At 53.5% G+C, this 26,887-nt stretch overlaps 1 protein-coding gene across 1 annotated transcript in view; it reads left to right on the forward strand.

Annotated features, from left to right (window-relative positions):
• Positions 1–25,768, forward strand: part of PRRX2 (paired related homeobox 2) — a 47,301-nt gene extending 21,533 nt beyond the window's left edge. The window contains exons 2-4 of the mRNA XM_079927293.1: positions 22,829–23,016; positions 23,864–24,042; positions 25,034–25,768. Coding sequence (XP_079783419.1) covers positions 22,829–23,016; positions 23,864–24,042; positions 25,034–25,169 — 503 coding nt within the window. The 3' untranslated portion in view covers positions 25,170–25,768. The remainder of the gene's footprint in view (positions 1–22,828; positions 23,017–23,863; positions 24,043–25,033) is intronic.
• The last annotated feature ends 1,119 nt before the right edge of the window (positions 25,769–26,887 follow it).

A 26,887-nucleotide genomic window follows, 5' to 3' on the forward strand; every position in this document is an offset into this window, starting at 1 on the left:
GTGGTTAAGAATCCGCCTGCCAATGCAGGGGACACGGGTTCGAGCCCTGGTCTGGGAAGATCCCACGTGCTGCGGAGCAACTAAGCCCGTACGCCACAAGTACTGAAGCTGCGTGCCACAACTACTGAAGCCCGCGCACCTAGAGCCCGCGCTCTGCAACGAGAGAAGGTGGAATGCTTCTCATTCCAACGCAATGAGAAGTCCACGCACCAATTAGAGAAAGCCCGCGTGCAGCAACGAAGACCCAACGCAGCCAAGAATAAATAAAATAAATAAATTTTTAAAAATAGAAGAAGAAGATCCTACAAGCTGTGTGGCACGGCCAAAAAAAAACAAAACAAAACAAACAAAAACACAAAAAACAAAAACAGACCATTTCCCTTAGATGGGCTAGAAATCATAGTAGTGTTCTAGCACCGGCTGGTGCTGGCTCATGAGAACCAACTGTTAAATTTCCAGAATTTTATTTTTTTGCGGTACGCGGGCCTCTCGCTGTTGTGGCCTCTCCCGTTGCGGAGCACAGGCTCCGGACGCGCAGGCTCAGTGGACATGGCTCACGGGCCCAGCCGCTCCGCGGCATGTGGGATCTTCCCGGACCGGGGCACGAACCCGCGTCCCCTGCATCGGCAGGCAGACTCTCAACCACTGCGCCACCAGGGAAGCCCCCAGCAGTGTTTTTAAATGTTGAAGGAGGCTGGATAATTCTTCCTGCACCACCAAGTCCCTGGACAAGGGATTGCCTCTTGGCAACACCAGATTGCTACTCATTAATTTCCTTAAAGAGGCAGAACTAACTTAGCTCTCTTCAAATGTACTCTTGTGACCTATGTGGAACTTCCCGAAATGAACATGTTGGGGGCAAGGGGTGGTGAGATGGTGGCACATGTGACGCTGTTTGCTGTGTCCCTTAAGGTGGAAAGAGCCCTGATCAGTGAGTGAAGCCCACGTCCCCTACCTGGCTCTAGCCAGAACTCTCTCTGTGCCCTTGAACAAGTCATGCCTCCTCTCTGGGCTCCATCTTCCAGATCTGTAGAATGAGCACATCAGAACCAGGGGCAGGATTGGCAAATAATTGCCTCCTTGTCAGAATCCCCTTCCTGAGCCCCTGGCAGACAATACTAATCAACCGGTGCCCCTCAGAATCCTCCTTAACACAGTGTTCCAAGCAGCTATTACCAGGCTATTATTCTGAGTGATGGGGGGGGGGGGCGGGGTGGAGCGGGGGTGGGGGGGGGAATGACGCTGTGAGCCAGCTGTGGTCTAATCACTCTCTAAAGTCCCTTGCGACTCTGACCCTGTACTGGGTGCTGCCTGGGAGGAGGTGAGCACAGACTTACCCATGCTTGGCAGAGAACTTCCCAACAGGAGGTAATATGTTTCAGTAGTTAGGAGCTCAGGTGCAGCAATCTGGTGCATCAGGGTGTGGGTGAGTCCCAGTTCTTCCGCCAGTAGGATGTGTGACCTTAGAGAAGTTACTAGACCTCTCAGACCCTGTGCCTTCCTCTGATGATACCTGCTTCCTAAGGTTGCAGGTGTGAGGATTCCACAAAGTCATGCGTGTAAAGCGCCTGGCCCATAGGGGGCTCCGTGGAGGGCAGCTGCGGGAGCCCCTTGCAGATTTTGATAACCCTTGTGGTGTCTGCACGTGGCTGTGTGGTCAAGCAAAGCCCTCCGGGCTGGGCCAGGCCTTTGGCCTGGAAGCTTCAGTGTCTCATGGGCCTCATGGAGATCAGGGCTGCTCTCGAAGTTCCAGGATTCCCTCCCCCACCGCCAGCCCTGGAGTGTGGACAGAGTGCCTGCCATCAGCACTCCCTGCAGAAGTTTCTGACTCGGGGGAGCGAGGGGGAAGGAAAGACAAGGAGACTGAGTTCTGTGACCAGAAATTGCCACAAGCCCTCTCTAGGAACAGAAGCAACTGCCTCTGTAGGGAGAAGGGATGCAGAAGGGACAGCTGCCTTGTAGAACCGGCTTCCCTCCAAATTCAGTCACTTGCTCCAGGCTCCACTTGAGCAGTGTGCTTCTTTGGTTTAGTTTTCACACATCAGAGCCAGTGTCAGTCCTGGCCGGTGGCCTGGCCTTCACCCCCTCCGGAGCCCGCCGGGGAAGGGGCCGGTCTCACCATGATCGGGGGCTGAGAGCTGGGAGCTGAGTCAGGAGCCCCCAGTTGGCTTGAGCCGCCCCTTCCTGCACCGTGCTGCTCTTCCCCAGACCCCCACCTCCCAGTCGGCAACCTTTACTGTGCGACTCGGCTGGTAAGTAATAATACTCCTTTCCCCGTTGGTTTCCAGTGCCTGGGCATGTCCATAGAGGCCATTACAGAGCTTATTACCTTCGGCCTGGGAATTTTTAAAGTGTGGTTTTGTTCTAAAACCCAGGATTTCTGACAGCCCGAGTTAATAAGCCCCCCAAGTGAATTCAGAGGGTATGAATGGGAAAGTTCTGAACAGGACTCCTCCGCTGTAATATAAGCATCTCAGAAGAAGCCTCTTCTTCCGGTTTAAGGCTGAGTGTGGCACTTTTGATGTGGGCCCCTGTCCTTATAAAGTCCCCTCCGAGGAGGGGTAGGCTAAAACTTAACCTGGACCCAACACAGTACTTGCAATTTGCAAGTACACATGCTTAGCCCTTAGGGGCTAAAGGCTGTGGTTAAAATAAACAAAGAAAGAAAGAAAGTAACGAAAGAGAAAGAAAGAAAGAAGGAAAGAAAGAAAGAAAGGAAGGAAGGAAGGAAGGAAGGAAGGGAGGAAGAAAGGAAAGAAAGAAAGAAAGAAAGAAACAAGAAAGACAAAACCCACCTGGGCTCACCAACCCACTTTAGCTCCCTCAGACCAATAACCCTTTATTCTGGTATGCGGGCTGGTCCTAAAGATCATAGCCCCCTTCAGAAGTAGAGCACGTCCTATAGCCTTGAATAATAAAAAGGAGTTTCTACCACAGAGCAGCTCTCTCTGGATCAAGAGTAAACCTGGGGCTTCCCTGGTGGTGCAGTGGTTGAGAGTCCGCCTGCCGATGCAGGGGACACGGGTTCGTGCCCCGGTCCGGGAAGATCCCACATGCCTCGGAGCGGCTGGGCCCGTGAGCCATGGCCGCTGAGCCTGCGCGTCCGGAGCCTGTGCTCCGCAGCGGGAGAGGCCACAATACTGAGAGGCCCGCGTACCGCAAAAAAAAAAAAAAAAAAAGAGTAGGCCTGGAGTTTACCCTCTAGATTCAGGGTTTGATGTGGGGTGCGATTGGGAATAAGCAGACATCTTGGAACCTTTTGAAGGGAAAGCATCCACCCAGATTCCTGGGAGTCCCTTGGAAGCCTCACTGCCCCCAAGTGCCTGGGTCGGAGGACCTCAGCTAAGGGGACCAGGGGTGCAGATGAGGAGAGGTTCTCCGAGAAAAGGAGGGGAGGGCGCCCCAGACGAAGGCGTGTGTTGCTGTCAGCTTTGGGAGGCTTTGGGTCCCAGGTGTGTGGAGCTGCCTGAGGGCTGAAGTCCAACAGTGCAGCTGAACGCCAGCTCTGCTGTTGCCTTTTCGCTGTGCGATCTTGGGCAAGGGACCTCTGCAGCCTCAGTTTCCCCGAGTGTGAAATGGGAACGGGAGATGGTAGCAGCCATCGCATAGGGTACCTGTCGCATAGGGTTATTATGCGGAGACGCGCCGGGCAGCGCCCAGCCCAACCCTGAGCCAGTGGTACGCGCCGGGTAAACAGGAACTGCCTCTGTTACTAACTGGCGTTGGATTTCCTAGAACTTGGCTTCCCAGTTTGGGAAAGGCCAGTGCTAGCTCCAGCCCGGGACCTAGCGGAGCCTGGGGGAGGGGTGGGCTGGGGAAGGAGGCAGCTGGAAGGGGGAATGGAGGGTGGGCACTGCGCCCCCGCCTCCACCCGCCGCGCGCCCACCCCTCCGACCGCGCCCACCCTCCCGCGCGGGCGGCCGCCTCTCACTCGCGCTGAGCGGCTTGGCGGCGGCGGGCGCGGGCCGCGCGGGGCTGGGCGCGCCGATCTATTAACGTCTGTGTGTCTGGGCCGCGGGTCTGCGGCGAGGCAGGCGCCAGAGGCTCGCCTGGAACCAGATGTGCCGCGGCGCCGCTCTGGCCGCCACCGGCGCGGCGCGCTCGCACGCACGGGCTGGAGCGCACATGGCCAGGCGGGGCGGGCGGCGGCTGGCGCGCCGCGCCGGGCACCCCCGGGGTTCCGGGGCCGACCCCAGACCCGCGGGTGTGGAAAAGCGCCCACCCCCGCCCACTAGCCAGCGCCGACAGTGCCCCGCCAGTATGGGAAAGTGGCCCCGGCATGCTGGGCTCCCGCGGGTGGGGTCCCCCGAGGGCAGGATCCCTCTCGGGAAGCCCAGCCCCTCCACGCCCCCTACAAGGGCCGGAGACTCTTCCAGCCTCGCCCCCAAGTTTGTTTTCTTAAGTTTGTGTGTAAGATTTTTTAAAGTTCTGAGTCAAAGCTTCCCCTAAGATGAGGAGCTCGGGCCATACCGAGAAATGCCAAAATGGGGGGAGGGGAGCAGGAAATAGGGCAAAGGAAATGTAGAGGTTGGCGGCTTCTTAACGCCTGGGTTCGGAAGGGGGCTTTTCACCCACGGCGGGTGAAATACAAGGATTTCATTGAGGCCTGTCCCAGCTTGGCCCCAGATCTGCGTCAACCACAGGACGGTCCCCAGCCGTGGTTGCGGGGCAGCCGCTCGCCCCACCTCACGCCGCGGCAGCCTTGGGGTGCTCTGCTTTCCCCTCTGGGCCTCCTCCGGGGTCCTGTAAAGGGAGCAACGGGAGCTGGGCCCCCAGAGCTCCCCGGTCTCAGTGCCTGGGCTCCCAGCAGGAGAGGTTAGGAAGAAGCGGGGTGGGGGCATGGAAAGGCGACGGTTTGGTACCACTAGATGGAGGCGGAATTGAGAGCAGAAAGCAGGCAGAGGGCAGGGCGGTGCTGTCAGGCTGGGCCAGCCCTTTCTGGCTGCAGCGGAGGGGGCCTCACGCAGGGCCTTTGCGTTGGGGGCGGTTCCCTCGGTTTGCAGCTCTGCCCCGTGTTTTCTAGAAGAGTGTCTCATAGAAAACCTCTGAAGATTTGTGGAAAGACTGGGTTTTCCCAGCCCTGCCAGCCTTCCTTGTTCTGGAAATGAGGAGCTGAGATGCAGAGTGGGGGCAGAGGAGGTCGGCCTCGTAAACATCAGACACTGAAAGGCTAGTCCCCCCTAGATGCCTGCGCCGTCCCCAGGGGCTCAGGATGGAGAGGGCTCAGCCCTGGCGGCCAGAGCTCTGGCCCTTTGTCAGTGCTGCGATGGACGCGCCCTCTGACATCGCTGGCATCCTGTGGGGACCATCACCCGCCCTCTTGAGGAGGAAACTGAGGCCCAGAGAGGAGCAGTGACAGGCTCGAGGTCACGGGGCTGGCAAGTGGAGGAGGTGGGATTCCAACCCAGGCTGTTGGGCTCTGGAGACAAAACTGGGCTTGGGATCAAATTGCCTCAGCGTTTGGGGGCTCAAGGAAGAGGGAGGGTGGTGGCCCCAGTTGGAGAGGGGATCAGGGTAGCCTGGCGCCTGCCCCTCCAGTCCAGTCCAGCCATCCCTTTCCTTCCAAGCAGTCTCAGCGGTTGTGACTCCAGCCCAGGCTCCCCCCTCCCCCTCCCCCCACCCGCCTCTCCCCTCCCCGCCCCCCAGCGGTAGAATGATGCCCCCATTCCTCTGGCCTTGAGCACCAGGCTGAAGCCTTTCCCTTCCAGAGGAGATTTCTCTGGCTCGTGTTCTGACCCCTAAATTTAAAAAAAAAAAAAAAAAAAGTAAATATATTTCTGCAGATAAGAGGGTCAGGGAAGTGGGAAAGCTTGTAACAGTTCACCCAGTCTATAGTGCATGGAAGTCTTCACATGTTTGGATGGACAGAGAATTGAAATTACCTCCCCATTGGGACCCAAGTTCCGTTCAGTCAACCATATATGTATTTGTTCAGTATTTATTGAACACCTACTATGTGCCAGGCACTGATACTAAAGAGGCGAGTTCAGTCTGTGACTGTGGCAGGGCTTCCTGCCTGATCCAGCCCAGCTTCAACAGAAGCACTCGTGAAGGACGGATTCCTCGGGCACATTTGGGACAGCTCTGGGGAAAGAGTGTCCTACAAGCTGTTGTTTAGGAGCAAGGCTTCAGTGCATCCCTGGTCCTCTTAACAGTCAGAGTGTCCGCTCAACAGATACAAACACGAGGTTTAGAGAGGTTAAGGAACTTGCCAGTAGGCAGCACAGCCACTATATGGCAAGTCTGGGACTCAAACCTAGACCCATCTGACTCCAAGTAAATGTACCAATGGCTAAGGTGGTTCAGCACTTACCGTGTCCCAGGCACTGTTTTAAGAACCTTACCTATGGTAACTCATTTAATCCCCACAAAAACCCTATAAGGGAGATGTCATTAGCTCCATTTTCTAGATGGGAAAACAAGCACAGAAAAGGAGTAACTTTCTCAGGATCACACAGCAGTGACGCTGGGATATGAACCCGGGAAAGTTAACTCCGGAGTCTGGTTTGTAACACTGCTGGGTGAATCACCTTTTATGCTTTTGTTGGGGAGCCTGTTCTGACTGAGTTGGTGGCGAGAAAGAACCCAGAAAGTCCTGGCACAGGGGAGGGTGTGGCTGTAAGACCTTCCACTGAAGCAGCTGGGGTTTGGGTGGAGGTTAAGTGAGCATCCAACACACGCTCAGCCCTGGTCCATGCCACCCACAGCAAGAAACACTTTATCTGAACTGTCACATTGAATCTGCTCCGTGAAATGGTGAGGGAATACCGGTCACCCACATAATAGCTCATGTTACTTGAGCACTTACTAGGTGCCAGACATTGTCTAAGCGCTTTAGGTACTGCCAGCCCCATTTACAGTGAGGAAGCCCAGTCTCGGAAAGGTGAAGCCACTTGTCCAGAGAGCTCACGTAGCTGGTGTGTGGTGAAGCCAGGACTTGAATGCGGCTATTTCCAGGAGAGAGAGGCACAAATGAGCAGGTTATCCACTGCATAGCTATAGGGGGCACCAGTCACACTGTAGTCTATAGGGATGCTGCCATGGAATTGTGCAGTGCACAACCCGCTCAACCAAACATGCTGTCCCTGGGTGTGTCTGATCTTAATGGTGGCCTCTTAATGCCCCATCCAAAAAAGGAAATGATATTCATGCACACTGTAAGTGGACTCACGTGTGAACTGCATACGTGTGGACATGGGTCCAAAAGTCTGCCAAAAATTTAATAGATATGCTGGCATGGTGGGATTTGGGGATGATTTTTCTCCTTTCAAATGTCCTTCAGTAAGTCAGACAGAGAGAAACAAATATCGTATATTAACGCATATATGTGGAATCTAGAAAAATGGTACAGATGAACCGGTTTGCAAGGCAGAAATAGAGACGCAGTTGTAGAGGTCAAACGTATAGACACCAAGGGGGGAAAGTTGCGGGGGGGTGGGATGAATTGGGCGATTGGGATTGACATGTATACACTAATATGTATAAAATGGATGACTAATAAGAACCTGCTTCTTAAAAAAATAATAAATAAAAATTTTTAAAAGTCCTTCAGTGCTGGGCTTTGTTGTTCTTCCCTGTCCTTTAAAAGGAAAAAGAAGAAGAAAAATGAGAATATCTAGAGCAGCTCTATCTGATACAACTTTCTGTAATGAGGAAAATACTCCCTATCTGTGCTTTTCGGTCTGGCAGCCCCTGGCCACAGTGGCTGTTGAGTCCTTGAAGTGTGCCTGGTGTGACCAAGGAACAGGATTTATGTTTTTATTTCATTTTAATCAATGTAAATTTGACTTTAGATAGCTGCGTGGACCAGTGTAGAGCTAGCTGGTGGATCGGCACTTTTCATGTCGAGTCATGACATCCTCTGTTTGCTGCACTGAAGCCCGTGGTTCATAACCTTGCAGGTGAGGGAGACTGGGCTGCAGACCCTCAGCTGACCCTGGGCCTGCTGGATCGGAATCCCTGGAGATGGGATGGGAACGTCCCTTTTTTTTTCTTTTTTTTTTTGGTGGCCGCGCTGCGTGGGATGTGGGATCTTAGCTCCTGACCAGGGATCGAACCCGTGCCCCCTGCAGTGGAAGTATGGAGTACTAACCACCGGACCGCCAGGAAAGTCCCACAATGTCCCTTTTTAATGAGCTTCCCAGGGAGTCTTGAAGCAAAGGGTCAGTGGTCACCCTTTGAGAAATCTGGAAGATCTGGTATCAGCCCCTCCCCTGGAGGCCACTGGAGTGGTGAGGGGGCAGGGCAGGGTCCCAGAATCACAGGAGAGCCATTGGAAAAGCTGCCTTCAAACGTTAGCAAGGTGGCCCTGGGGAAGAGTCCCCTGTGCTGTCCCTCGCTTGGAGCATAAACTGGGGAACCCACAGGGAAAGGGATTATGACTCACTGCAATAGAGAATTTTCTGGAGTCAGGGTTGACTGTCGTCTGAGGGTGTGACTGGAACCAGTTAGAGATGTCACAGATGGCTCTGTGCCCAAGCTCTGGGTGCACCCTGCCGGTGAGGCTGGTGGAGGCCGGGAACACAGACAGGCGCCCACCCGGCTGACACACAGCAGGGGATAGTCAGCCTTGAGGGCACCAGGGCCCATGAGCCTGTTGAGGGGGGGGAGTGTGGGCAGAACACCCAGATTTGCTCAAGTAGAACAGAGGGGCCAGCTAAGCCACAGGAAATTGGAGTGGTCTCTGCACCCAGCCACCAGCCCTCATCCTGACTCCCAGCAAGTGCTGGTTGTGGGCTGTGAGAGGTCCGGAGCTCTTAAGTGGAAGAAAGAAAACCCACAGTGGGTCCTTAGCAGCAACTTCATCCTGGTCTGGAAATGGTTAATGAGGGCAGCTTCCACTGCCAGATGCCAGCCACTTAGGGGACAGACAGACTGGACATAAGCTCCCGCTTCATCACTGCCTGGCTGTGTGACCTGAGTCAGCTACTTCACCTCTCTGAACCTCACTGGCCCCGACTGAGAACAAGGCTTAGTAACAGTGCCTTCTGCATTGGAGAAGGCAGGGCTTTGTAACCCAGTGCCAGGCACACAATAAAAGTTCAGTAAATGGAAGCCAAAAAAAAAGGGTGGGAAGTGGGGGTCCTGTCCTCACCACATGCCCACACTGTGGTGAGCAGGGCAGCAGAAACACTCAGGCAGCCTGGAGCTTCTCTGAGCTGAACCTCAAACTCACATCTTGCAGCGTGCCTGGAACTCAGATGGGTCATAAAAACCTGCGGTGACGCTTTAAAGGTCAGCCTCTCTGGGAGTTACAGCATCAGCCCAGAGCTGGGGTCAGGGGAGGTCCCGCCAACCTCGGAAGAGGGGCCGATGGGCACTGCCTTTATCTCAGCTGCTATCTGGGGGGAGCTGTGCAAGGGACCCCAAGGTGAAACAGGGGCAAAGGGACAGGTTCTCCTGGGGCACAAAGGCTGACTTTTTAGCGTGGCGGTCTGTGCGCACGATTCAGAAAGTCTGTGAACCCCCCCCCCCCCCCCCCCGCCAACAAAGTTACATGCAAACTTCTATGTGCACCTGTGTTTTTCTGGGGAAGGGTCCGTAGCATTCCTCAGATTCCTCAAGGGGTTCATGACTGAAATGGAGGGAGAACCAATGAGCCACGGCCTAGGTTTCATTTTGGAAAAGTAATAGTGAGGGGACTTCCCTGGCGGTCCAGTGGTTAAGACTCCACACTTCCACTGCAAGGGGCACGGGCTTGATCCCTGGTCGGGGAGCTAAGATCCCGCATGCCGTGCAGCGCGGCCACAAAAAAAAAGAAAGAAAAGTAATAGGGTAGTGGGCATCTGTGTGGCCCACTGCATTTAGCATGTTCTTGGGAAAGCCCTGGACTGTTCCATCCTCTGTGTCAGCTTGAGAAGGAGGCATGGATACTGTACTTGCCCCAGTGCACAGATGGTGAAACCGAGGGCCCAAGAAGGGAACTCTCTTGACCGAGGACACACAGGGTAACGTTTTCCTCAAGCTCAGGTGCTCAGGGGAGGCAACCATCGGCTCTCTTGCTGGGCTGCTGGTTTGCCCCGCCCCCTGCCAACCGTGCCCAATTGCTGGGTCAGGGAGGCGCTCCTGCACGCCCCTCCCCAGGGAACCCAGAAACAGAGAGAGAGCAGGAAGGAGAAAAATGTGTGTTCTCAAGGGGTTGGACGTCAGTGGACAGAACTTGGGGTCCCGCTGCCTTGCTGGGAGCCCTGGCTAAGCCGCTGCCCCTCCTCATGGCTCAGTTTCCCCATCGGCAAAAATGAGGGGCTTTGGGGACTTCCCTGGTGGTCCAGTGGTTAAGACTCTGCACTTCCACTGCAGGGGGCACGGCTCGATCCTTGGTTGGGGAAGTAAGATCCCCGCATGCCACGCAGCGTGGCCAAAAAAAATAATAATAATAAAAAAAAATTTTTTTTTTAAGTGAGGGTCTTTGACAGATAATCTGTAAGGATCCTTCAGGACTGAGTCCTGGGAAGACAAGCGTAAGAGGCTTGAGATCCCCAGAGCCATCTGCAGCTTTGTTTCAGAACCAAGCCACACGAAATCGGACCTTCTCTGCGCCCGACCCCCAGCCCTCGCCCTGACTCCCAGCAGGTGCTGGCGGTGGGCTTGGAGAGGCCCAGGAGCTCAGAGCTGGGAGAGGAAACCCCACACTGAGCCCTGAGCAGCGACTTCCCCCTGGTCTGGAAATGGTTAATGAACTTTCCTCCAGATACCAGCCCCTTATTAAAATGTAGGTTTTACAATAAATCTGGCATTTGGCCACCAACCTTAGATTAAAACCAGACGGGACAGACGCTAGCCCCCTTCTTAGGCCAAATTTTAAGCAAAGGGCTGCTCTTCCTCCAGATTGGTTCCCGGGCTCCCAATCCCCTGTACCCCCATTCCAGCCCTGTGCCCCCACTTTCTGGAGCTCGGTTTGGGGGTGTCGGGAACAGAGAAGACAGGGCTGACCACAGATGTGAACTTCTGGGTCCTGGAATGCTGAGGTGGGAGGTGATCAGGCCCCGGACCCAGAGGTTTTGGGGGCAGCAGGGGAGGTTCCGGGGACCCCAGAGCCTTTGAGATGGTCAGGGGTATCTGGCTTTGGACCTCCCACCCTTCTCTGTGCCTAAGAATAGGACACACATGTTCTCTGCCTGGTAGCTTCATCCCTTTTTCCCTACTTGGGCCCAATGATCACATTTTTCAAAGGCTCCTGGGTCTCTGAAGAAGTTTTGGCCTCATGCATCCCCTGGTGGCGGCCCCCACGTGGAGATATTCTGTCCGGAGAACCGCCCCCGCCTTGTGGCAGCTGTCTTACTGAGCATTTTCCCAAAGACCCTGACCCAGAGTGGCTTTGGGGCTTCCCAGGCAGCACTGAGCCACTCTCTGGGCCTTAGAGACTCTGTCCTCCCCACTCCCGGTCACATCCTCACCAAGCATTCCCGGGATCTCCCTTCCTTGCTATTCTCAGCCAATCCCAGTATTTCTCTCTACCCCCTCCCTTTTTTTCTGTGTTCTTCTTGTATGACGACTTTGAGATTTAATTCACATCACATACAATTCACCCATTTAAAGCATACAATCCAGTGATTTCTGGTCTGTTCAGTCGTACGACCATCACCACAATCGATTTTAGAACATTTTCATCACCCCAGAAGTAAACCCTGCACCCTTTAGTCCTCACCCCCTCACCCCACCCCCATCACCCTCCCCCGGTCCCTGGCAACCACTAATCTACTTTCTGTCTCTATAGATTTGCCTATTCCGGACAGTTCATATGAGTGGAATTGCACATCAGGTGCCCTTTTGTCAGTGGCACCGTCTTCTTACACTCGGCGTCATGTTTTCAGGGGTCATCCATGGTGTGGCATGGATTAGGACTTCGTTCCTGTTGACAGTCGAATAATATTCCATTGTACGGATATTTGGGGTACCCACTCATCAGCTGATGGGCATTTGGGTTGTTTCGACTTCTGGGCTCTTATGAGTATTGCTGCTATGAGCATTCATTCGTATCCAAGTGTTCGTGTGGACATATGTTTTCATTTCTCTTGAGGATACAACTGGGAGTGGAATTGCTGGGTCATATGCTAACTCTATTTTTAACATTTTGAGGAACTGCCAGGCTGTTTTCCAAAGTGGCTGCATCACTTTTCATTCCTATCAGCAGTGCCTGGGGGTTCTGATTTCTCCACATTCTTTCCACCACTTGTTATTATTTGCCTTTTGGTTCTAGACATCCTAGTAGGTGTGAAGTTGTATCTCACAGTGATTTTGCTTTGCATCTCCCTGATGGCTAATACTGTTGAGCATCTTTTCATGTGCTTATTGGTCATTTGTATATCTTCTTTGGAGAAATGTCTATTCAGATCATTTGCTCATTTTTAAATTGGACTATTTGTCTTTTTATTGTTGAGTTACAAGAGTTCTTGATATTTTCTAAATACAAGTCTCTTATCAAATATATGATTTGTAAATAGGTTTCCCATTCTGTGGGCTGTCTTTTTACTTTCTTGATGGTGTTCACAAAAGTTTTAAATTTGAAGAAGTCCGATTTCTCTTTTTTTTGTTGTTTAATTGCTTGTGCTTTTTCTGTCATGTCTAAGAAACCATTGTCTGGCCCTTTTGAGGGTAAGGGGAACTGGCTTTGGAAGTTGAGACTTTCATCCCTTTTTTGGAATGAGGGCTTCCTTCATCTATATAGTCATTCATTCAGAAATATTTCTGAAAACAAACTACTTGCCCAGTCCTGGGGATACAGCAGTGACAAGGCAAACCCAGCCCCCACCTTCCTAGAGCTTAGAATGGAATGGAAGAGACAAGCATGAAGCAGAAAACCAAAACAGAAGAATGACTTAATTACAGATGTACTGGGGAGGGAGGAGGGCCCGGGAGCCTGTAACAAGGAGATCTGTCCTGGTCTGAAGGCTGGGAAAGACCCCTCCAGGACAGGGCATTTAGTCTGAGATTAAAGGCCGGGAAACATTAACCAGGCAAAAGGGGTGCAGTGCTCTAGGCCAGGAACAGCATGTGCAAAGGCCCTGAGGTGGCAGGAACTCTTGCTCTCCGGTAAGGCAAGTCACCTTGGCACACTGGCCCCTCCACTGAGGTCTCTTGGGGGCGTCCAGTGGCCTGAGGGAAGTGTGTGCAGCATGCCACGTCCTTAGTGCGTGTACGGAAGAGGTTCTAGACCCCAGAGAGACCCAGATGCATTGCGGCTCCCTCCAGGACCCTGCTGAGGATTCGAGAGGACATGCAGGGGCCTCCCCCGGCCTCCTCCAGACTCCAGGGTTAGCCCAAGCCTGCAGAGGCCTCCTCATACCCATACTGGTTACTGGCCTTGGGCTGGGAGGGGGTGGGGGGCGCAGCAGTCCCAGGCTGAGGTGGCCCGTGACCCTGGGTTCTTACGTGCTGTCTGAGGCCTGTGAGATCATGGGGACATGGCTAGGGCCCCAGGGGACCCTCTCTGACTCCCTGGGCCCCGCTGTGTCTTCCTTCCTCACCTTCCTTCCTGAGATATTTTCTCCTTCTCTAGACTGGTAGCTATAAAAATGTATCAGCACCTTGGGTTTTTGTTCAAAATGAGTGAGATGAGACATCCTTGGAGGGGCAGCTGGACAGTGGATGTTGGTGGCTGGCTCCCCTCCCCCACTGCCCCAAGCCCCTCCCTCCTGCCCTGTGACACATGCTGTCATGACTCAGCCCTGGCCAGGTCTCTATGGCTCCATAAGGAAGAACCTGGACCCTGGAGACAGGCCGGGACCGGGGCAGCCTCTGAAGTCTTCCCACGCTCTTTCAGGGCCTCCTCGTTTGTCTGTTCATCTCTTCATTCATTCACTCACTCAACACTCAGCAAATATTTGTGGAGAGTTTACCCTGGGCCAGGCCCTGTGACAGGTCCCAGAGAGACAGAAAACAGTAAGTTCCAGTCCCTGCCAGACAAATGACCCTACATATATGCTGCAACGTGACAGAGCTATGATGAGGGATCTGGGATGGCTTCCTGGAGGAAGCGGCATTCTGCTGAGACCTGAAGGTGAGCTAGGGAGGCAGAGAGAAGTCGCAAGCCCACGAAAGGAGCGGGCAGAGGTCCTCAGGGGAGAGGATGTGCTTGTCCAATGTAAATCCTGACCTCAGGGAGGCTGCGAACCTGGGACAACAGCTCTGAGACCACCCCAGCCCCCCTGACCTGCCACTGCCCACCCAGGGGGCCTGAGGGGCCCCATCCAGTGGACAGAGCCCAAAAACCCTCAAGACAAAGACCCCATCCTTCTGTCATGTTCACCATCAGTTTGTCCAGGGCTGGGCTGGAGGCTGGGGCTATCTCCTCCCTCCGTTCTCTCTGCCAAGTGGGGAGAGAAGAAAGGACCTGGGGTTGGCAGGGGGAGGATTCTCACTCGCTGTGTGACCCTGGGTAGGTCCTAGCCCCTCTCTGGGCCTCTCTCCCTCTTCTCCTCTGTGAGGCAGAGGCATCCCTGCCGCCCATCTTGAGGTTGCTGGGGGCCTCCAGGGAGGTGGTACTGGGAAGTCCACCTGTGTGACCTCACCCCGCTTTGTGCCTTAGCCCTGGTCCCTGAGTGTCCTGGACTGAGGCCAGCCTGTCCAAACATGAAAGCAGCTCTTAGCTCCTTGTTTGAGTTTCTGGCTGGGGCGGAGCTGGCCTCCTGGGGAAGCTCCCCGGAAGCCCAGGCGCCCTTCTCCAGATGGCTGCAGGCTCCATGCTGCTTCTCCTTCCTCCTGCCTTCTGTCCAGCCTTCCTTTCTTCCTTCCAATGTGGGTGACGTACTTGGGGCCAGGTGTGACCCTGGCTCTGCCCTCACAGGTCTCACATGCCCCACCCCCTCGACGCTACCCGACCCTGCATGCTGTTGACAGACCCCTGCCCTGTGTCCAGCACAGACCCCAGCTCTAGAGATGCTCCTGTTGCCTTAAGCCCCCCTCTTCTTGGCTGACCCATTCACCCTAAGCCCCTGGAGAGACCCCCAGAACCTCGCTGCATGAAGACCTGGGGGTACTCTTAGGGCCGGCCGCCCATGCCAAACTGGTTAAAAGCCTGGGCTCCATGCCAATCCGCAGGTTTAAGTCCCAGCTCCAGCCTTGACTGGCCACATGGATTTGGCAGGTTGCTTAAGCCCGTGCCTCAGTTTCCTCGTCTGTAAAATCAGGCTAGGAGCACGCAGGTCTGACGGTTGTGAGGGTTCGATGAGGTGGTTCCTGTTACTTCCATTTCTCAGCGCAATTCCCGAGGCTGGGACAGAATAAAGCCTTCATCCACCGCCACGCCGCTGGTGCGCCAGGGCCAACCTCAGGTCCTAAACCAGGACCCCGGCTCCTTTACCGCCTGTGCTGCCTCTCACTTCCTATCTGAGGAGGTGAGATTCTCCCCCAAGTCTCTCCTGGTGGCATTTGAGCCAGAGATGCTGCCTCGCAGAAGCTAGGGACACCGTTTCCAGAATCCCTGTCGGAGCCCTTCTCCCAGGGGTCTTTCAAAGGAACCCAAGTCTCTACCAAGAGACCCGGGTGTTTGGGGATGGGGGCAGCCTCTCTGTGCCCCCCACCTCCACCTCCTTCCTCAGACTTTTCTGGCTGTAAATATTTCTGCAGCTTCGAAGCTCCTTTGACCAAGGCCCAGTGTTAATTTGTTAAATCCACGTCAAGGTCCTGGGGACGCGTTGTTTATTTTTGTGAACGTGTTGGCAGAGATCACATTTGGGGTGGGGGGAGGCTGCTTATTCGGTCAGAATAAATGCTAATTAATAAAAGTTATTTATTTGGGTTGGAGCTTGCCGTGGCCCCAGGGTCAGGCACAAACTTGACTATTTGAAGCAAAAACAAACAGAGAGTGTCTCTCAACAGCTTGAGAAAGGCAGAAACGAAGAGGCCGGATTTATTTGTCTTAGGAAGAATTTGCAGTTAATTCCCTCCAGACTATTTAGACCCTTAAATTACACAGAATAAGAAAAACCATGGGTGCAGGAGAGGGAGCCAGGAACACTTGATCATTTGGCCGAGAGCAGAGTTTTTAAATGTCTTTGGCCTGAAGTCAGCCAAGTAAATTGTATGTGTGAAATAATTTAATGGCAGAAAACTGTGTGCCAGTCACTTCTTTTTCACTGTAATGTAATAAGGGAGAGAGCATGGCTGGCCTCCCCTACGTGAGGCTGTTTTGCTCTTCCCTGATCCCCGCCCCTCACAATAGCCCCTAAACAGCCCACGTAAGTGGAGGTGGTTTCAGGCTTTATTTTCAATCCCAGAGGAAAGCAGAATTTTTACGGAACAAAAGGAAATTTTGGGCACAGCCCTGACTTGGACGGAGCTGGCCCCAGTACTCGCCGGCCTGAGGCTTCAAGAGTATTTATTTTCCAAATGCTTTAAGCTCAAGCGTGGAACCCCCAGAGAACACACGCCTACCACCATCCACTTCTCAGGGGGTGATTCGGGAACTCATGGTAACGAGCATCCAGCACATCTGCTGGGAAGCAGAGTCCAGCCCGAGAGCCCTGGCTGAGTCCAAAGCTGTGGGTTCGAGTCCTGAGTCACCTCCAAGACGCTGCATGAACCTTCCTGAACCTCGGCTGCCTCTCCCCAGCCTCTGCCCACAGCAGGGACTGGAACCATCTTTCTACTGTGGGCGGGGCCGAGGGAGAAAGATCTTTGTCTTCAGGCGGGAAGAGGGTTGCACACAAGGAAGAATGCCAAGAGCAGCGAACATGTATCAAGCGATTACTATGCTCTTGGCACTGAGTTAAATTCAGCTCCTCCAGGAACTTTGTGTGACCTTGGGCAAGCCGCTGTCCCTCAGGGCTCCCAGAGGTGAGGTCTTCCTCCCAGGGGCTATAGGAAGGACACTCGGGGGCATTTCCGCACCAGTGAGATGACATGATCCATGGTGTCTCCCAGAGCTGGGGCGGAGAGTGTGACAGACCCCCGCATCACCTTCCCTGGGAACCGAGGGAGGCGGCCCCCTCGGAGACAGGCTCACAACCCGGGCCGCCTGAGCCTTCCCACAGACACGGACTCCAGTCCCCGCTGTGTGATCTTGGGTGAACCTCTCAGAGCCTCAGTTTCCCAGTGTGTGAAATGGGCCAGTGCCTCATAGGGCAGATGCCAGGACCCAGTGGATGGAAGCAGACAGAGCGCTTGGCATCCCTCCTGCCCAAACCAACTTTTTCTTTTTTTTTTTGTGGTATGCGGGCCTCTCCCGTTGCGGAGCACAGGCTCCGCACGCGCAGGCTCAGCGGCCATGGCTCACGGGCCCAGCCGCTCCGCGGCATGTGGGATCTTCCCGGACCGGGGCACGAACCCGTGTCCCCTGCATCGGCAGGCGGACTCTCAACCACTGCGCCACCAGGGAAGCCCTTTTTTTTTTTTTTAAAGATTTAATTTTAATTTTTGGCTGCATTGGGTCTTCATTGCTGCACATGGGCCTTCTCTAGTCGAGCGGGGGCTTCTCCTGTTGCGGAGCAACAGGCTCCAGGCGTGTGGGCTCAGTAGTTGTGGCACGCAGGCTCAGCAGTTGTGGCACGCAGCCTATAGAGCGCAGGCTCAGGAGTTGTGGCGCGCGGTTCCAGTTTCTCCGTGGCATGTGGGATCTTCCCGGACCAGGGATCAAACCCGTGTCCCCTGCGTTGGCAGGCAGACTCCTATCCACTGCGCCACCAGGGAAGCCCCCAAACCAACTTTTGTTGAGCGCATCCCATCATAGCTGCCTTGATGGGAACCCCCAGGGAGATGTGACTCCAGACCAGTGGAGACTAGCTGGTGTCAGGGGTGGAGAGAGTCTGGGGTTGTTGGGAGGGGTGTTAAGCGCCCTTGTGTGAGGGTTTCAGCTCCAAGGCACCACGCAGTTTGGCCAAAGAGCAGAGTTGTTTCTTCCGGCGCCCACTTGGAGGGGGCCGAGGCTGCAAAATGATTTTCATTTCAACACCCTCAGTTTTGAATTGCTAAATTTCCTGAAAAATTCTCCTTTTTTGGCTGAAATGCCTCCTGCGTTGGGTTTGTGCCCAAGAAGTGTTGCCTGAAGGGGGGCGGAAATCGGCTCGCGATGGCTGGTGTTCCAGAAGCTTCTGTCCGCTCTCAGGCTCTTGATCACACAGGTTTTCAGCGCTCAGCCCTTGTTATTTCAGTTTAAGGTTTCTTCCAGCTCGAGGGGGTGGGGAGCGGGGGGTGGAGAGACGTTCACTGGCACCAGACATTCTCATCCATCTTCACCTTTTCTTGGAGGAAAGGGGTGAGGAGTGAAGACTGAAGCAGGTCCAGGAGAAGAGGCCAGCTCGCCCGGGGCCGCTCCGTGTCCCCTGCCATTGCCTACCCCACCCCCAGATGTGTCCCACGTTTGCAGTACTTCTCAAAGGGGAAACGTACTGGCCCTCCCTCCAAACCAGGGCCTCTCTCTCTCTCAGCACTATGGACACGGTGAACCAGAGAATTCCCTGACGCGGGGCCTTCCTTGTGCATCGAAGTGTACTCAGCAGTATCCCCAGCCTCTGCCTCGATCCCAGGAGCACCCCCTCTCCCAGTCCATCAGAAACGTCTCTAGACATTGCCAGATGTCCCTTGGAGGCTCCATTGCCCTCTGTTGAGAACCACTGGTCCAAACCCAGTAAGGTCATCTTTTTCCGGGCATCCTGCCTGATTCCTGCCTGACAGCCCCCCACACTACCCCCGATGCAATTACTTACCAGGCTCATGGAACAAGTTAGCCTCCGATCAAATCAGCCGGTTGCTCAAGAGTCAGTAAACCCTGCTAACCTGGGAGCTCATTCAAAAGCCAGGATTGAGTGGTATCCGTGGCTGGGCCTGGAATGTTCCAGATGCTCAGCTGAACAACTTCTCAGCATCGTGTGAAGAACATAGCACGTATAAAGGGAATGTGTAACTGGGGAAGCAAAAATACAAGGTGTGGCCCCAAATCCAAAAGTTTCACAATGCATCCTGTTGGCCCAACTGTGGGCAAAACTGACCTTCCTGTCCACCGCTGCTGGGAAGCGTTATGGGGGATTTGGCCACATCTAGCATTTTACTCACTGGCCAAGCAATCCCACTTCTAGGAATGTGTCCCAAATATTCACTGGCAAAAATAGAAAATCATGTTTGCACGAGGTTATTAATTGTGGCATTCTTTAATTGCAAAAGATTGGAAACACACTACGTGCCCATCCACAGGGCTCTGGTTTTAGTTGACTAAACCACGGTACATTCGCACAACCGAGTGATACAGAGCTGTGAGAAGGTACATGCAGGACTTCTCTGCACTGGATGGAGGAATCCCTGGGATATATTGCTCAGTGGGAAAAAAGGGAGATACACAACAGTACATGGTCTGCTATCTTTCAATAGAAGAGGGGGAGAAAATATTACACTTGAAAAAAATATTTGCAAAAAGCAATGCTGGGGACTTCCCTCATGGTCCAGTGAGTAAGACTCCACGCTCCCAATGCTGGGGGCCTGGGTTCGATCCCTGCTCTGGGAACTAGACCCCGCATGCATGCCACAGCTAAGAGTCCACATGCTGCAACCTAGAAGTCCACATGCCATAACCAAAGATCCCGCATGCAGCAGCTAAGACCCGGCACAGCCAATGTGAATAATAAATAAATAAATAAATAATATATATATTTTTCTAAAAAGCAATGCTGGAAGGATAGAGCAAAGGCTAATTTAAAAATTGTTCTGATATGCGGAGGGAGAGAACAAGAGGGAAAATATAATATGGAAATTAATGCAAATAAAGAGGGCTGGGTTTGTTGGGCCAGGTGGAGTGATCTCTGGAGCAAATTAAATAGGAAGAGGCAAGCTTCAGTTTGGGGACTTCCCTGGTGGTCCAGCGGGTAAGAATGCAAGCTCCCAATGCAGGGGGCCTGGGTTCAATCCCTGGTCGGGGAACTAGATCCCGCATGCACGCAGCAACTAAGACCTGGTGCAGCCTAAATAAATAAATATTTAAAAAAGAGAGAGAGAGAGAGAGAGACAAGTTGCAGCACCAATGTGTTCAGCGTGATCTCATGCTTGTAAATTTTTTTAAATACACATTTGTAACTTTGTAAATCTTGGGGAGCAGAGTCGGGAGAAGGGAGTAGTTTGTTTTATTTTGTGCCTTTCTGTGTTGCTTGAATCTGTTACTGCGACAAGCAGTGACATTATTTGGTTATTAAAATATACTTTTTTTTTCCTTACATGAAATCTCCAGATTTTTAAAAAATTAAATTTAATATTTATTTATGTTTCTCTCTTACTTTTGAGGTAAAGTGTGCATACAATAGTGTAGAAATCTTAAGTGGACCCTTCACTGAGGGTTTTTTTCCTTCTTTTTTTTTGTTTTCTTTTTTTTATACAGCAGGTTCTTATTAGTTATCTATTTTATACATATTAGTGTATATATGTCAATCCCAATTTCCCAATTCATCCCGCCACCCCCCACCCCACTTTCCCCCCGTGGTGTCCATATGTTTGTTCTCTACATCTGTGTCTCTATTTCTGCCCTGCAAACCGGTTCATCTGTAACATTTTTCTAGGTTCCACATATATGCATTAATATACAATACTTATTTTTCTCTTTCTGACTTACTTTACTCTGTATGACAGTCTCTAGGTCCATCCACATCTCTACAAGTGACCCAATTTAGTTCCTTTTTATGGCTGAGTAATATTCCATTGTATATATGTATCACATCTTCTTTATCCATTCGTCTGTCAGTGGACATTTAGGTTGCTTCCATCACCTGATATTGTAAATAGTCCTGCAGTGAACATTGGGGTGCGTGTGTCTTTCTGAATTACGGTTTTCTCTGGGTATATGCCCAGAAGTGGGATTGCTGGGTCACATGGTAATTTTATTTTTAGTTTTTTAAGGAACCTCCATACTGTTCTCCATAGTGGCTGTATCAATTTACATTCCCACCAGCAGTGCAAGAGGGTTCCCTTTTCTCCACACCCTCTCCAGCCTTTGTTGTTTGTAGATTTTCTGATGATGCCCATTCTAACTGGTGTGAGGTGAGACCTCATTGTAGTTTTGATTTGCATTTCTCTAATCATTAATGATGTTGAGCATTCTTTCATGTGTTTGTTGGCAATCTGTATATCTTCTTTGGAGAGATGCCTATTTAGGTTTTCTGCCCATTTTTTGATTGTGTTGTTTGTTTTTTTAATATTGAGCTGCATGAGCTATTTATATATTTTGGAGATTAATCCTTTGTCCGTTGATTCATTTGCAAATATTTTCTCCCATTTGGAAACAACAAACAAGTCTTTTAGTCTTGTTTGTAGTTTCCTTTGCTTTGCAAAAGCTTTTAAATTTCATTAGGTCCCATTTGTTTATTTTTATTTTTATTTCCATTACTCTGGGAGGTGGATCAAAAAAGATCTTGCTGTGATTTATGTCAAACAGTGTTCTTCCTATGTTTTCCTCTAAGAGTTTTATAGTGTCTGGTCTTACATTTAGGTCTTTAATCCATTTTGAGTTTATTTTTGTGTATGGTGTTAGGGAGTGTTCTAATTTCATTCTTTTACACGTAGCTGTCCAGTTTTCCCATCACCACTTATTGAAGAGACTGTCGTTTCTCCATTGTATATCCTTGCCTCCTTTGTCATAGATTAGTTGACCATAGGTAAGTGGGTTTATCTCTGGGCTTTCTATCCTGTTCCATTGATCTATATTTCTGTTTTTGTGCCAGTACCATATTGTCTTGATTATTGTAGCTTTGTATTATAATCTGAAGCCAGGGAGTCTGATTCCTCCAGCTCCGTTTTTTTCACTCAAGACTGCTTTGGCTATTCGGGGTCTGTTGTGTCTCCGTACAAATTTTAAGGATCCAGATTTTTTAATGTTTGATTAAATATTCTTTTTTTTTTGAAGTATAGTTGATTTACAATGTTGTGTTAATTTCTGGTGCACAGCAAAGTGATTCAGTTAAATATATATATTCTTTTTCATATTCTTTTCCATTATTGTTTATTACAAGATATTGAATATAGTTCCCTGTGCTATATAGTAAGACCTTGTTATTTATCCATAAAATATACATTTTTTTATTAAGGTACACCAGACCCTGAACCGGACAGGGTTGGTTCTAAGTGCTGGGTGAGTGCAGTGGAGGAGAGGGGATTCCGTGTGGACTCAGGTGGTCAGGGAGGGCTCCCTGGAGGAGTGAACAATGAGCTGGACCCTGCAGGAGGAAGGGTCAGCAGTTCAGCCCTTGGGTAAAATTGAAATGTGGAAATAAATAGTAGCTGAACATCCCCCCTCCCTTCTCCCTCTGTAAATGGGGCATGAAGAGCACCTGTCTATTCCTGTGAGCATCCGTTGACCTGTGGGTGCCTGCAGTGGACCCTTGGAACTGTGACTCTCACTGCTCTTTTTTAATATATTAATATAATTCAACAACAAATACCCGTGGAGGGTTTACCATGCCCCAGAGCCTGAGCTAGGAGCCGAGGACACGTAGATATCTCCAGCGGCCACGCCCCCCCCCCCACACACACCAGGTCAGTTGTCCCTCATGGCGGTGGGTGCTTGTCCCCGGGCTCCACAGGATGGGGACCTGGCTGCTTCTGTTCACCATTATGTCCCCAGGGTCCTAACCCTGTGCCTGCCACCCAGTAGGTGCTCAGTAAATGTGTTGCAGGATGGATGGATGGATGGGTGGGTGGGTGGATGAAGGATGGATGAAGGCGTGAATTAAAGGGAGCTGCTCCTGTTCTCGGGCTGCACCATCCATCAGCAGAGGGAGACACAGGGAAAGGGCTCAGAGCACATCGCTGAGCTGGTGCCTGAGTCGTGATCATCTCGGCAGCTCCGGGCTGGGGGCCCTGCGGGCACTCACTGCGCGCTGTCCGCCGCCCCGCTGACCCTCGGACCCCTCCGCAGGTGAGTGTCCCAGCCCCGGGCGCGGCGGCGCCGCCAAGCGGAAGAAGAAGCAGCGGCGGAACCGCACCACGTTCAACAGCAGCCAGCTGCAGGCGCTGGAGCGCGTGTTCGAGCGCACGCACTACCCCGACGCCTTCGTGCGGGAGGAGCTAGCCCGGCGCGTCAACCTCAGCGAGGCGCGTGTCCAGGTGAGTGCTGCCCATCCGTGGGCCCCCCGGGGGAGCGTGCAGCCACCACTCACCCAGGGTTAAGGAGTTGCCAAGGTGAGGTGTCTCAGAGCAGGACCATCTGAGGCCAGGAGGGCTGAGGTTCAAATCCAAGCCCTGCCACTGACCAGCTGTGTGACCTTGAGCAAGTTACTCAGCCTCTCTGTGCCTTAGGTACCTCCCTGTAAAATGAGGATCACGTGGGTCTGTTTTATAGGGTTCTTACGAGAATGAAAGAAGTTGATATCTTTGTAGCTTACAGCAGTGCCTGGCACATGGGGTTTGGATAAATAAAAGTCGTTTTAAAGTGTTCAGTGCTGGGCTTCCTTGGTGGCGCAGTGGTTGAGAGTCCGCCTGCCGATGCAGGGGACATGGGTTCGTGCCCCGGTCAGGGAAGATCCCACATGCCGCGGAGCAGCTGGGCCCGTGAGCCATGGCCACTGAGCCTGCGCATCCGGAGCCTGTGCTCCGCAACGGGAGAGGTCACAACACTGAGAGGCCCGCAAACCGAAAAAAAAAAAAAAAAAGTGTTCAGTGCTTGTTCCGTGCCAGCCCTGAGCTGAGTGCCCAGCATGCACCTCTCTCATTACAACCTCACAGCAGCTAAATGCTCATCTATTCATTCTTTCATTCATCCACTTGCACATTCTCCAACACATACTTACCCAGCGGCAGGCACCGTTTATCACCCCCATTTTACAGATGAGAAAATTGAGGCTCAGAGAGGTGAAGCTGCCAGTGCAGGATGGGTGGCAGAGCAGGCACATGCTGGGTGCAAAAGGACTTGGGTCCCCTCAGCAGCCCGCTCACCCCTCCTTCCCGCCCCCAGGTCTGGTTTCAGAACCGCCGGGCCAAGTTCCGCCGAAACGAGCGGGCCATGCTGGCCAACCGCTCAGCCTCGCTGCTCAAGTCCTACAGCCAGGAAGCCGCCATCGAGCAGCCCGTGGCTCCCCGGCCCACTGCCCTGAGCCCCGATTATCTCTCCTGGACGGCCTCGTCCCCCTACAGGTGAGAGCGGGAACCCTTTTGGGTCGGGAGGGCGCAAGCAACCAGGGGACCCCATGGGGTGTTTTAGGGCCCAGACTCCTTTGAGGATCTGAAGACAGCTAGGAAAGGTGCCCAGGTGCCCCGTGGACCTGGGGGGCACCAAGGGGTGTGTGGGCAAGCGTGTGAGCGTGTGGAGGGGCGAGAAAATGAGGCCTGTTGGGAAGGAGTGGAGAACCCACATCGTCCTGAGGAAGCTGAAAACCTGCAGATCCCTAGGCTGGCGCGAGCGCCCCAGCACCCTTCGGCCACCATCCCGGAGAGAGGCCGGGGGGCCGAGGGAGTGGTTCCCTGTCCCAGGGGCCTGGCTGGGCCCCAGAGTCAAAGTCTGGGGCAGTTTTGTCCCGGTCAAAGCTGGGGAAAGGTGGCAGGGCAGGAAGGGAGGGGAAGGAGGTGCTGGCGAGCTGGGTTTCTGCACCCCGCAACTCCAGGGAGTGCCATCCACCCCTGAGTCTGCGCGAGCAGCTCTGCTGGAGCCATGGTCTCGTGAGAGGCAAGAGCCGGTGGGTCGTGGGATCTGAGTCCTAGTGATGCCCACGCTAGCCTCACAGCTCTCACAGCTCCCCCCATGCCGTGCTCTTACCTGGGGCGGGAGAACCTCCAACAGGCCTCCTTCCATACAGGTGTGCGTTCATCCCAGCCCCATCCTGCTGTGTGCCAGGCCCAGGGCAGGCGCTAGGGGTGAACAGGAGCTTCCGCTCTCAGGAAGCTCCTGGTCCAGCGAGGAAGGACCACAAGCCTACGGGGCGGCTCCATGTCCCAGGGCTGACTGTGGGCACTTCTGCCTCTTCCCCCCAGTCTTGTAGCCCCAGGGGAAGGCTTCCCAGCCGAGTGAGCTGGGGAGGGGAGGCAGGAAGACCAGAGGCTGGGATCCAAGACTGGCCGCCAGAGGTGGCCGGCCCCCGGCGGTCTTCCAGCCACCGCAATATGTCCTTGTGTCTTATGTCACCCCCAGCACGGTGCCGCCGTACAGCCCAGGAGGCTCAGGCCCTGCGACCCCGGGGGTCAACATGGCCAACAGCATCGCCAGCCTTCGTCTCAAGGCCAAGGAGTTCAGCCTGCATCATAGCCAGGTGCCCACGGTGAACTGACAGCCAGCCCCACCAGGCCCCCGCCGCCTCCCTGGCTGCCTCCCCGCTGCCTCCCTGGACAGGCTGGGTGGGCTCTCCTGGCCCCTCTCTTCAGCCCGGACTTCTGAGCCCAAGAGGCTGCTGAAATGCCCAGAGCCTGGCTCAGCCCTTCATCCACGGCCACTGGAGACTGCGGCCCCTGACCCTGGAGGTGCTGGGCTGGAAGGTTGGAGCAGCGGCTCACCAAGGACCTCACTTACTTTGTGTATTAAAGCCAAAAAGCTGTTGTCTTTAAGAAATAAAAAAAAAAATTTTTAAGCCCCAAAAGATTGCGGGAGGGCGGACAAGGGCAGCAAACCAATGAAGGGACGGCCTTTTGGGGCCAGCTGCCCTCGTCTGTGTGCCTCTTTCTGCAGGAAGTCCTCCATCACCCTGTAGAGCCCCAGGGGTGGGGAGCCGGGTAGGAAGACAGAGACCTGCCCTGGAACCCCGACACCCGGGTGTTTGGGAGAAACCCCGATGTGTGACCCTGGCCAGGACCCGAACCCTCTCTGTGCAGGGAGTGTCTCCCCTGCCCTATGGCAGGAGCAGAGGGTGTGTGGAAGCAGACGCTAAAATTAAATCCCTTGCTGCTGGGCATGCAGAAGCTGGGGGTCCCCTGGGCATTTGACTGTGGGGGACCCAGGCAGATGGCCCAGAATGTCGGGGTGCAGAGTGGAGGACCCAGGTGGGCTCACAGGACAGACAGGTGGTCCTAACAGACAGGGCCACCAGAGACCTTCCAAGTCCTCCAACCTACCGTTTCAGAGATGGTCACTGGGGGTGACAGAAGACACATGTGCCACCAGGCACTGACATCACTTATGAGGAATGTGCAGAAAACTGTGGGGTGAGGGGAGTGGTCTGAAGCCAGCCCTCTCCACCTGGCCCCGTGCCACGCCTGCTGATGGGCGCACCCTCCAGGGAAGTTAAGAGATAATTTCTGGGAATTCCCTGGTGATCCATCCGGTGGTTAGGACTCGCTGCTTTCACTGCCAGGGCCCGGATTCCATCCCTGGTCGGGGAACTAAGATCCCAAAAGCCATGCGGCCGGAAAAAATAAAATAGAATAAAGTGATCATTTCTGCAACCAGCCCCCAGGAAGTAAGACAACACTTCCTGACCCCCAGAGGGCGCAAAGACGCTCGGCCCCTCCGGAGGGGCGGCCCTCACAGTGACACAGCCGTCACACCTCTGGACTCCATGGATGGACCCCCGTTTCTCTAGTCTGTCCCGCCCACACCACATCAAAGCCCCCCCAAAGGGCCAGTGTCCCCCCCCACCAGCCACAGGCTGCATCTTCTAGGTGACCTTGAATAGGTCAAAGCCACGTGACAATCCTAACACGAGGAATGGTCCCCATTTTTGTTTTAGAAGGTGTAACTAACCCCTGAGTGAGGTGAGGACCCTCCCCATCTCCCCCAATTTACCCCCAGAGATCCTTCCCCATCCTCCATCGGGAATTCCACCATGAAAACACAGTTCTGGGCTTCCCTGGTGGTGCAGTGGTTAAGAATCCGCCCGCCAATGCAGGGGACACGGGTTTGAGCCCTGGTCCAGGAAGATCCCACATGCCGCGGAGCAACTAAGCCCGTGTGCCACAACTACTGAGCATGTGCTCTAGAGTCCGCGAGCCACAACTACTGAGCCCGTGTGCTGCAACTTCTGAAGCCCGCGCCCCGCAACAAGAGAAGCCACTT

Source organism: Stenella coeruleoalba (assembly GCF_951394435.1).
Source record: "Stenella coeruleoalba genome assembly, chromosome: 7".
Taxonomy (NCBI): Eukaryota; Metazoa; Chordata; class Mammalia; order Artiodactyla; family Delphinidae; genus Stenella; species Stenella coeruleoalba.